The 12,512-nt window shown below is 45.5% G+C and overlaps 1 protein-coding gene across 4 annotated transcripts in view; it reads right to left on the reverse strand.

Moving 5' to 3' along the window:
* The window catches only part of KCNH5 (potassium voltage-gated channel subfamily H member 5), a 196,296-nt gene that overhangs the window by 29,377 nt on the left and 154,407 nt on the right, over nucleotides 1–12,512 (reverse strand). For all 4 annotated transcript variants that reach the window (XM_075614860.1, XM_075614859.1, XM_075614858.1 and 1 more), the window contains one exon: nucleotides 647–899. In XM_075614860.1, the coding sequence (XP_075470975.1) occupies nucleotides 647–899 (253 nt within the window). The remainder of the gene's footprint in view (nucleotides 1–646; nucleotides 900–12,512) is intronic.

A 12,512-nucleotide genomic window follows, 5' to 3' on the forward strand; every position in this document is an offset into this window, starting at 1 on the left:
TAGTCCTCAAGGGCCACCAACAGGTCAGGTTTTCAGGATATCCCTGCTTCAGCACAGGGGGCTCAATCAGTACTGCAGCTCAGTCTTTGACTGACAGTCAAAGACTGAGTCACTGATCGAGCCCCCTGTGCTGAAGCAGGGATATCCTGAAAACCTGACCTGTTGGTGGCCCTTGAGGACTGGAGTTGCCCACCCTTGGTGTATATACTGAATGTGCTCATCTCGTGCCTGGCTTGGAGTGCCACGATGACACGATGAATAATCCAAACAGAAAAAAAGAAAAGGAAGAAATTCACGTTAAGGGGGAAAAAAAAGCTTACTTCAACTACCCTCAGGGGAGGAATATCCTCAAGAGTATAATGATAAAGGAGAATTTCATTATACTTCCAACTTGCAAAACTCTCTCCTAGCTGGAAAACAATAACTGACACTTTTTCCTCAACCAAAACACCCATGCCATTATTATTATTTTTTTTAATCTCCACCCACTGCTTTCTAAGATTAAAGGAAATGGGAATGCATTGGGGCTAAAATTGCTGCTTTAACTAAACAATCCCAATGACAAATACAATAGGACAAGGCGATGCTAAACAAAACACAATACTTTCAACCACATTTATCAATGAACCAATAAAGCAGAAATTACCTAAGATAGCCACCACCTCATCATCTTGAATGACTTCCAATGAGCCGGACACCACAAAGCAGAGCGCGTCTACACTCTCACCCGCGTGGTAGATGAGGTCTCCTGGAGCACAGTGAATAGTTTGAAACTCCACCGCCAGTGCTCTCAGGCAGCCATCGCTGGCGAGACGGAAGGCGGGGTGCTCATTAAAAACCTTCCTGTTAAGATGCACGCAGATGTCCGCTCTCATGTCCTTGGGACATATTGCAAGAACCTTTGGGGATACAGAAAAATCAAAACATTAAAAATGGTAAGATAAAACTGCATTACTGCAAAGTATGTTACAATGGTGGCAAAAACGTTATCTTCACAATTATAAAAAAAAACACTAATATAAATAGGCATAGAAAATAAATATGGCACCTTTCAGTGGTGGAAGACACTTTCTGGCACAGTCACTTGGCTTTAATGTATCTTCCAGCACCGGGAAAGTGTCTTATGTCATAGCACCACTAGGTATGGGCCTCAGTATCTTTCTAGACCAGTGGTTTCCAACCTTTTTTGGTTTAAGGAACCCTAAGTGACATTCTGAGGAACCCCCAACCATCTATAATAGCGTGTCTGAGATCAGATACATTGTAAATTCTTCTGTAATTGATACCATTTTCAAATTACCTGACAATTACAGGGAACCCTTTAGGGATGCCCGGGGAACCCAAGGATTACAAGGAACCCTGGTTGAAAAACACTGTTCTAGACCAAGTGATCATTTCTTTCTGGTGTTAACCAACATTTGGTCCTTCAACCATTGGACCATTGTATTCCGTTTTGCAGTTGCTCCACTTGGGATGGCAGTCATATATTGCATGATATCTGTTGTAAGTATTCCAAAGATTGACTCAGTTCGTTAAATATACATTTTGCATGTGTGCATATTCATGGCACTATATATACTGTATATATATAATGCATATTCATAGCTCCCACAGGTTACTACTGACTAATCAGTAAGGCAAACATCAAGATGGAAACAAAATGTATCTGTTTATATACAGTATATCAGACATGTTCAGACATGTTCTAATAATTGGGTACTTTCAGATCTTATAAGGATACAATAGGTTATTTTTTTTATTTTTTTCCCTGCAAGGTTCTTGAGCTGGTTGGGCTAAGTGGTTCTTATCTGGCATCAAATTCCATGTTTCTGGTTTTTGGAAATGTGTAGAAGCTGTTAAAATTATTCAGTTACCAGTAACAGGTACCAGTAACATTTTTATTCCCGCAGGTTAATGTGTGTATTCTCACTTAAGAATAAAGATGGGTGTAACAGGGGACTTATCCCTGTTCAGGTAATGTGCCTCTAATCCAGCAGTGTGGTGGTTAACTGCTGGTAGTCAATTAACAAAACACCACCTGCCTGATTAGATGGCTTAGAAAGCCTGTCTTTTGAAACAGGAAGTGAGAACTCCTTAGCTGTGACTGAGAGCTGAACTTGGGAGAGAGAGCAGAGATTGTCTTTGACTCTCACAACAGTCTTGAGCCCTGCCAGAAGAAACAGCAGAGCTGCTTACAAGACACAGGGAAAACTTCTAAACCTGTATGCTGACCAACCCTGGAGACAAGGGAGCTGAAGCAGGAACAGTGAAGATTTTCCCTCCAAACCACAAGGAAAAGATAAGACTTTCATTCTTAAAAGACTGCTTATATCTGCTTATTGCATGCTATGTGTTTGGGGCTGTGAGAACTGCTTGACTAAGGGAGATGTGAATTATTGCATAGTGTTTCACTAGAAATACTCCCAAGTGAATAGAAGCTTTGTTCCCCCCCCCCCCCCTGTGTTTGGATGAATTTCCTGATGAAAAGGAAAAGGCACAATAAAGCCTTATTATAATTTCACATTATAAACGACTCCAAGTGTGTACCTCTGTGAACGTCCATCTACATTTGGTGTCCGAGGTGGGACAAGAGGTGTCTTTGTAGTTAAAAAGGACCAGAGTTTTTATGTGAAATTTTTTGTTATGCTTTTTGCCTACAAACAGTCTAAACAAATGGAAAAAAAAAAACTCTCATGCAGCAGAGGCAGAGTTAAAGGGGTACATACCACTGAAACTTACACTGCACTGAGACTTACAAAAACCACGGATGGACTCTTTTCCCCAATCCCAAGAGACTGCTGAAGCAGGTAAACCTTTAATTGCCTATCACAAAGTGTAATACGGTCATTGAAATAGGGGTTTTGCCTTCCAGCCATAGTCAGGGTTCAAGAAGTGAGTCAGCCCTTGAAAAGGGATAGGTGTTTGTTGTTTTCAAAAGTTTCGCTGAAGCAGTGAATACAGATGGTGACCCACGAGTGGTACTGATTTTGCAGATAAAGGTTGCCACACCGCATAGGACTACTGTGAATGGAGTATATGCAGAAAACTGTGAAAATTGATACAAGACTGTGCTGAAGCAGGGGAATTTTTAGCAAACAAATGCTGAGTGTAAAATTGCCCTATAAAGGAAAATGGTTTTTCAAAGCCAATTGCTGAGTAGTGTTGAGTCACCCTGCCGGGAATGAAAGAAATAGTCCACTGCAAAGAATGTTTTTTTTTCTGCAAGTAAAAAAGTATGCCTATTATCTTGGGAGCAAAACAGACACCCAAAGAGTGAAATGTGAATGCCATAATACCCAAAGATGAGACTGAAAATTACTGAACTCAGGCAGAAAACCAAATTCTGTTGCTGAAGCGGAGGGATTGCACCCAGCAAGTAAATGGTGTATAGCAAATAGACTTTTTTTTTTTTACCTAGCCGCTGCACAACTTGTATACCTGATAAAAGAAAATGCATGCACAGAACTGCTGATATTGAAAAAAAAAAAAAAATTCTACAGAGATGCCTGTGAGAGCTACGACCTCTACAAGCAAAATATGCCCATCTGTAGGACTACCACAATTGGGGGTTCTAGCAAATACAGTGGCAACAGCTGCAATAGCGCCTCCTGAGGTCAGGAAGAAAATGACACCTGATAGTCTAAAAATGGAGGACAAGAGGAGGCGTTCCTGTAATGAACCCTACCCCACGGAAGAGTGGCCCTTCCAGTCCAATAAAGAGGAAGACATCTCTTACGGGGAACCCAAACCGAGTCACACCCACAAAACACCCCAAGAATGGTGGGGGTGCCTGAACTCGGCACGAACAGAAAAGACCGCTCCCTTTGATGACGAATATGATCAGCAGGAGACAGAGCGGGAGCAGTGGATCACCGAATATTTCTGTCAGCTAAAGCAGCTGCAAGAAAAGCCTGGCGTATATAATGAAGCTGCTAAAACTTCAAATGAAGATGGAGACCCCAGTATCCCTGAAGTGACAGTGTCAACCAAATCAAAAAGGAAAAAAAAGAAAAGCAGTTCTTCACTTACCGTGGAAGGAACAGACACGTCCGCAGATCCTGTGGAGGAAAAGGGGGACCAAGTTGCCCTGCAGCCTAGAGAAAATGGAGAATTCGTCCCGCAGTTAACCGAATATCCAGAGGGCCCAAGGCAGAAGTCGTATACCCCAAAGAAGTGTCTGTCTGGTGCCAACAGTGAGGAACCCTCAACTAGTCATCCCAGGGAAGCGGAGCCGGAACCAGTGAGTGACGATCCCTTGACCAGCCCTGAAGACGCCCTGAAAATTGCCAGGCATGACTGTGATCTGCTCTGTGAAGAATTAGGACGAGAGAGAAAAAATAATGCTGAGCTACAGAAGACTGTGCTCGCAATTTATTCTGCGGCCAAGACCGAATTGGAGGATCTCAAGACTGAGCTAGATACTGCAAAGGCTACTATCTCCGCCATGGATGAAAAGCAGAGCCAATCTGTTAAAATGGTGGCTACGCTAAAGCGGAAGTATGAGGAGGCACTGAAGCAGATGACAGTCTTCCAACAACAGGTTCACACTCTTCATATAGAGCTTGATGCCTCACATCATGAGACCAACAGCTGCCGCACAGACCTGGAAGTTTCCAGAAAGGAACTACACAGTCTCACTGAGGAGCTGGACATTGCTAAAGAAACTATTGGTAATCTTGATACAGTTCTCAAAGTCTCTCAGAAGGAGCTTCAGACCCTCAACCTAGAGAAGGAAGTCTCACGCCAGGAGATTGTCATTCTCAAGGCAGATGTGCGTCAATGGAAGGAGGACTGCAAAGAAGCCCTGAAGAATACAGAGACTGAAAAAAGAGAAAATTCAAGATTAAAAACAGAAAACTTAAAACTGAAAGAAGAAAATTTTCAGTTAACAGAAGAAGTCAAGGAAAAGTTTGAAGCAGAGCACCGACTGCAGAACCAACTGCAAGGTCTGCGTACACACCTCCAGTATGTTGAGGAGAAGCAGCAAACGCTGCAGGAAGAAAATCTGCAGGCTGCTAAAGAAATTCAAGTGCTGCAGGAACGTCTGATGACCCAGTATGTCCCCGCAAAGCAGCAAAGAGAAACTGAAGGCTACCCTGAGCATCACCAAAGCAACACTAAAACCTGATAAAAGAAAATGCATGCACAGAACTGCTGATATTGAAAAAAAAAAAAAAATTCTACAGAGATGCCTGTGAGAGCTACGACCTCTACAAGCAAAATATGCCCATCTGTAGGACTACCACAATTGGGGGTTCTAGCAAATACAGTGGCAACAGCTGCAATAGCGCCTCCTGAGGTCAGGAAGAAAATGACACCTGATAGTCTAAAAATGGAGGACAAGAGGAGGCGTTCCTGTAATGAACCCTACCCCACGGAAGAGTGGCCCTTCCAGTCCAATAAAGAGGAAGACATCTCTTACGGGGAACCCAAACCGAGTCACACCCACAAAACACCCCAAGAATGGTGGGGGTGCCTGAACTCGGCACGAACAGAAAAGACCGCTCCCTTTGATGACGAATATGATCAGCAGGAGACAGAGCGGGAGCAGTGGATCACCGAATATTTCTGTCAGCTAAAGCAGCTGCAAGAAAAGCCTGGCGTATATAATGAAGCTGCTAAAACTTCAAATGAAGATGGAGACCCCAGTATCCCTGAAGTGACAGTGTCAACCAAATCAAAAAGGAAAAAAAAGAAAAGCAGTTCTTCACTTACCGTGGAAGGAACAGACACGTCCGCAGATCCTGTGGAGGAAAAGGGGGACCAAGTTGCCCTGCAGCCTAGAGAAAATGGAGAATTCGTCCCGCAGTTAACCGAATATCCAGAGGGCCCAAGGCAGAAGTCGTATACCCCAAAGAAGTGTCTGTCTGGTGCCAACAGTGAGGAACCCTCAACTAGTCATCCCAGGGAAGCGGAGCCGGAACCAGTGAGTGACGATCCCTTGACCAGCCCTGAAGACGCCCTGAAAATTGCCAGGCATGACTGTGATCTGCTCTGTGAAGAATTAGGACGAGAGAGAAAAAATAATGCTGAGCTACAGAAGACTGTGCTCGCAATTTATTCTGCGGCCAAGACCGAATTGGAGGATCTCAAGACTGAGCTAGATACTGCAAAGGCTACTATCTCCGCCATGGATGAAAAGCAGAGCCAATCTGTTAAAATGGTGGCTACGCTAAAGCGGAAGTATGAGGAGGCACTGAAGCAGATGACAGTCTTCCAACAACAGGTTCACACTCTTCATATAGAGCTTGATGCCTCACATCATGAGACCAACAGCTGCCGCACAGACCTGGAAGTTTCCAGAAAGGAACTACACAGTCTCACTGAGGAGCTGGACATTGCTAAAGAAACTATTGGTAATCTTGATACAGTTCTCAAAGTCTCTCAGAAGGAGCTTCAGACCCTCAACCTAGAGAAGGAAGTCTCACGCCAGGAGATTGTCATTCTCAAGGCAGATGTGCGTCAATGGAAGGAGGACTGCAAAGAAGCCCTGAAGAATACAGAGACTGAAAAAAGAGAAAATTCAAGATTAAAAACAGAAAACTTAAAACTGAAAGAAGAAAATTTTCAGTTAACAGAAGAAGTCAAGGAAAAGTTTGAAGCAGAGCACCGACTGCAGAACCAACTGCAAGGTCTGCGTACACACCTCCAGTATGTTGAGGAGAAGCAGCAAACGCTGCAGGAAGAAAATCTGCAGGCTGCTAAAGAAATTCAAGTGCTGCAGGAACGTCTGATGACCCAGTATGTCCCCGCAAAGCAGCAAAGAGAAACTGAAGGCTACCCTGAGCATCACCAAAGCAACACTAAAAGCCAAGTTTAGAACCCAGGTGACGCGGCACAAAAGGGAGCACAAGAAGGTCCAGAAACTGAAACAAGTAACTGTGCCCAAGCAAAGAAGTTCATAGTGCGCCACAAGGCAACAAAAATTACAGAGCTCCAGAATATGAAGGAGACTCTGATACAGACTCAGAGAAAGCACCAGTATCCCACGGTAACTAATGCCCGTGAGGACAAGGGTACAGTGAGAGTTGGGGACTCCATGCAACTTCAAAACAAAATTACGAAGTTTGAGCCACCTAAGAAAGCACTATCCAAACCTACAGCTGCCCAACAGGCAACAAACAGAGGTAGGAGTGCAGAATCAAAACCAGAAGAGTCCTTAGCTGAGGAAGCTGAAAAAATAGGACGTTCTCTGGAAAAGGAGGCTGAGGTGCAACTCGGTCCCAAAGAAGCTGAACTGGCGACTCTGTGGTGTGGAGAAACTGCAGAAAGACCGCTTAAAGAGAAGAAAACTCTAAGGGCTAGTCCTAACGGCCCTACAACTGTTGCCATACGCTTTGTCTACAAAAAGAGGAGTGCCCGACGCAACAGAAATCTCATGACCGCGCACGAGATAAAAAGACTTTACGTGGAAAAAGTCCTCCTCGAGTGACTGAGGAGTGCTGATCTCAAGCACCTTCGAGAGGAGACAAAAATAAACTGGAGAAAGGGCTCCAATCCCAGCGGGACAGAGGGTTCTCTTCCTCCATCCACTCTCATTCAAGTCACAGAAAGATCTCGAATGAGAGTGGAAGGATGGGCTTTGGCCGTGGTAAGCCCAAGCTTCCCACAAACAGGGGAAGTATGTAACAGGGGACTTATCCCTGTTCAGGTAATGTGCCTCTAATCCAGCAGTGTGGTGGTTAACTGCTGGTAGTCAATTAACAAAACACCACCTGCCTGATTAGATGGCTTAGAAAGCCTGTCTTTTGAAACAGGAAGTGAGAACTCCTTAGCTGTGACTGAGAGCTGAACTTGGGAGAGAGAGCAGAGATTGTCTTTGACTCTCACAACAGTCTTGAGCCCTGCCAGAAGAAACAACAGAGCTGCTTACAAGACACAGGGAAAACTTCTAAACCTGTATGCTGACCAACCCTGGAGACAAGGGAGCTGAAGCAGGAACAGTGAAGATTTTCCATCCAAACCACAAGGAACAGATAAGACTTTCATTCTTAAAAGACTGCTTATATCTGCTTATTGCATGCTATGTGTTTGGGGCTGCGAGAACTGCTTGACTAAGGGAGATGTGAATTATTGCATAGTGTTTCACTAGAAATACTCCCAAGTGAATAGAAGCTTTGTTCCCCCCCCTGTGTTTGGATGAATTTCCTGATGAAAAGGAAAAGGCACAATAAAGCCTTATTATAATTTCACATTATAAACAACTCCAAGTGTGTACCTCTGTGAACGTCCGTCTACAATGGGCAAACGTGTCTAAGTTTGGCCCTCACATTTTTGCACAAACTTTTCTATATCTACCTTGGAAAATCTGCAAAACTTCATTAGAACATTTTCTTCCACAAAGTTTGTGCGGAAGCAACCCCACCTCCCGCCACCCGCATTACTTAATGCCTTAAATAATTTGCATATCTAAATTTAGCCTATATCTCAGGTGTGCTCCTTGTAATGAAGAAACTCAATGTTTAGCAATGTTTTTTTTAAACTACAATGAACATTGATTTAATACTTGAATTGCTTTCGAACTCCGACAAGGCGCGGTTTATTTGCAACTGGTTCATGGCCGTGGCCGAAAATATCGAACGTCTCTAGTAAGGAGCTTCGTCTGCCTAACGATCCAGCCACGCCTTGCTTTAAAATGTGTAACAGGGTCACTCAGGAAAGCAAAAAAAAAAAGTGGGGGGGGGTACATTTTTAGTTTTTCAAAACAGTAGCATATCTCCATCTCCTGTGAAGATGGACTGATTTACAGTGATAGCAAATTCTAAAGATATCAACTGTTCTAATTCGATGCTTTATTTCAGGGGTGCGCAAACTTTTCAGTCTGTGCCCCCCTGCTTGCTCTCCCCACTGCTCTCGCGCCCCGCCTTACCTTGTCTCCAGCGTCAAATGACACCGCGTTGCCGTGGCAATGCATCACGGAAGACAAGGAAAGTGAAGTTGCAGAGGCCTTGTGCGATCCCCCTGGCATTTAATTTAAACACCTTGAGAAAGAGCGCGGGCCTCTGTAACCGCTGCACCCCCCCCCCCTGGCAAATCTTGCGCCCCCCCCCCAGTATGCGCACCCCTGCTTTATTTCACAAGCTACATGTACATTCTACTTCTCTACTAAACACTGTGTATGGAGTAATGTAACCGTGTGTGTGAGACTACAATGAATATTTCCATCCCTCTTGTTTGCCGTGTCTCACCTTGACAGGTGCTATTGAGAATGACTCTTATTTAAAGGTAAATCCCCAGCAATATCTTTTAGTTCAGTTTTGTATGTGTGTTTGCAGAGCGGAGTGAGAACTCCCTAAGCTGTCGCCTTTACCTCTCATAAATATAGAAATGTACTTCACACAGAGTAATAACGCACCAACAACATGGGAAACCGTGATCACATAATGTGTATCCAACGTGAGAATACTGAAGTGTTCACGAGAAGCGAAGTGTAACATGATGTGAAAGTTACATTACACGAAAGGTTTGAGGAGGTCTTGATAGGAGGCTGCGCAAAAAAATGAAGTCAAGACAAAAATCTAGAAAATGAGGAATGAAAGTATTCAAGCAAGAAAACATAAATTATATTACTAAAGAACATTGGCGAGAAAATGATATACTGTACAGGACTGTTTCAAATTGCAAGCACGGCAGTATTCTTCTCTGAATGTAATCATGCGCATCACATGACTAGATTGACTGTCAGAAGTTGTCTTTTAGAAAGTATTCTAGTGCAGGGGAAGGGCTAGCCGTGCTGTATGGTTAATACGAGAACAATGCAGAATGGAAATGAAGAAACACGGGATTGCATGCAGTCAGTTAATATCGGGGGGCTCCACTCCAGTCCTCAAGCCCCCACCCAAAAGGTCAGGTTTGCAGGATATCCCAGCTTCAGCACAGGTGACTCAGAGACTGAGCCTCTGATTGAGCCACCTGTGCTGAAGCAGTGACTGATTGGACCACCTGTGCTGAAGCTGGGGCTGATTGAGCCACCTGTGCTGAAGCTGGGATATCCTGAAAACCTGGCCTGTTGGGAGGGATGGAGCGTGCTTGGCTGGAGTTGAGCCCCCCCTGAGTTAAAACATCGGAGCATATATGTCAAAGTAGAAAAGGGACTGCAAAATGTAAAAGAGCATATTTGCTCGCTATGTTTACGTAGCAAGTATACAGGCGGCCCTCGTTATCCGACCGTCTGTTATCCGTCGAACGGCTTATCCGACGCCACATTATGCAGCCCGCTGGACACATTATCTGATGTCGTAACCTCTTATCCGCTGCGGATTAACATGGATCCGCAACCCGACGCTCCGGCAGTGTGCGGGACGGATTCCGGTGGGTAAGCGAGGACCGCCTCTATTTGTATTTGAAAAATAATTCAAATCAGCTGTAACTAGGATTACTACATAAATGAAAGCTACAAAGTATGTCATACAGTGGCGGCCGCCCGGAGTCTAAAGCGGCCACCACCGCGGGTAATTTAAAACCGCATGCAGGCGCGGTTTTCCCCCGACGCGTGCCGCGCGTCACTGGTGCGTGGTCACACGTGCCAGGGTGCGTGCGCGCGAGCCAGGGTTCCCCGAAGGTGGTTGAAGGGGTGGCGGGGTAAGGGGGGGGGGGATGCGTGTGTGCGGCCCCCGGACCCGGAGAACCAGAGGCGGAGCAGCCAGGGGGTCGCGAGGGGAGGGGAACGATGCGGGGAAGATGCGGCTGGCGCACGGCCAAGTTCGGCGCCAGCCGATATATGCCACGGGAAGAAACGGGTAAACGTTAGACTGAAGCTGGCCACGGCAGTATATGCCACGGCTAGCATTTGCCCAATTACCATTTCCTACAATGAAGACAACGTACAATGGCATTTTCCTAGATTAAAAGGTTTGCTTACTGTTCTAAATGTGATTTGTGCCTTTAATCATGAACCTGTTTTTCATCTGGTCCAGTGCTTCTCTGGCACTGATGTGGTTAACAGAGGCATACAATACAAAATGGTAACTCTCTCACTGCAAGAGGGCCTTGCCAAGAAATGCGCTGCCCCTCCTGTCAGTGAGAGGTTCGATAAATCAATCGGACTCATCAAGGAGCAGAGAGAGAAAGTGTCTGTTTTCAGCATCAGAAGTTAAGTTTGTGCCTTACATCAGGGGGGCGCAAACTTTTTTCCCTGCGCCCCCCTGCCGGCTGTCCCCTCACTCCCGCGCCCCCCCCCCCCCCAACCCCAACTTACCCTCGCTCCGGCGTAATGACGTCACGTTGCCATAGCAACGTGACGTCACATGACCTCGCAGCGTCATTTTGCCGCCGCGTTGCCATGGCGACGCCGGGAGGAAGCCGCCGGAGCCACGGGTAAGTATGGTTTACAGGGGCCCTGCAGCTCCCCCGGCACTTAATTTAAGTGCCTTCGGGAAGCGCGCGGGGCCTCTGTAAACCCCGCGCCCCCGTCGGCAGTCTCGCGCCCCCCCTGGGGGTCGCGCCCCACAGTTTGCGCACCGCTGCCTTAGATCAGGGGTGCGCAGTTTCTTTGCTGCGCTACCCATCTCCAGTAATTTTTAAAAATAAAACAGTTCTGTAGTATTAGATGACACTTACTACCTTTTTTTATTTTTAAATTCAACTCAATGCCATTTTAACGAGTTTTAATATACTGAGCATCCTTTCATTTCTATTAGGTTTTAGCACACTTCCCCAGCAGTGCAATAGTTTTGCAACACTTTCATGTTTGTGATAATTTGTTGCCAATATTCTCTGTATTTGAGCTGTAAACTGTAACAATAGATACTGTTACCTTAGTAATATAAGAATACATTGTAGCTGCTGAGTTACACTGACTTTAGAATGAAACTGAAAGGCAGTTATTTAGTGAACTCTGGAAAGCAGGATTTTGCTGATCAATCACAGACAGAACGGATCCGCAGCTTAGGTAGTTGGTTTTCAATCAAGATAATCAAAGGCTGCTTATATTAAAACAAAAAAAAGTCGTGTGTGCTAAGCACGCGCATTTTAAGTGAAACTTCTTTGTCTTTGCTCACTGTTTTGTCACAGATATTGTATTTGTGATGGTAATATTTTTAATTAAAATTAAAAACACAGAGTCAGTGACAAAACGCAAAGAAGTTTCACTTAGAACTCGCGTGCTCGGCACACACCTCTGTTTTAGCTATTTGCACTTCTATAGTTATACTAACTGTCTCTGTGTGTCTCTGCGTGCGTGTATGTCTCTGGTGTGCCCGTCTGTGCGTGTCTCTGCGTGTGTGTCTGTGTGTGCCTCTGGTGCGTCTGTGCCTGACTCTGGTGCCTCTGTCTCCCAAGCTGGATTTCTGTTGCTCCTGCGCATGAGTGGCGTGCAGGAGCCCGGCCGCCACTGTGCATCGCTGGCTCCAGCCTCCGTGTGCTCTGGAAGTGAGGGAAGCACTTTGAGGTGTGCGCATGTGCAGGTGTGGCACGCGTGCACAGTGTGGGCTGGAAGTGTGAGGGAAGCACTTCTGCATGCGCAGAAGGATCTGCGACCCTCTGACGAATCACGCATGCGCCGAGGCCGTTTC

This window comes from Ascaphus truei, chromosome 9, assembly GCF_040206685.1.
Source record: "Ascaphus truei isolate aAscTru1 chromosome 9, aAscTru1.hap1, whole genome shotgun sequence".
Classification (NCBI taxonomy): domain Eukaryota; kingdom Metazoa; phylum Chordata; class Amphibia; order Anura; family Ascaphidae; genus Ascaphus; species Ascaphus truei.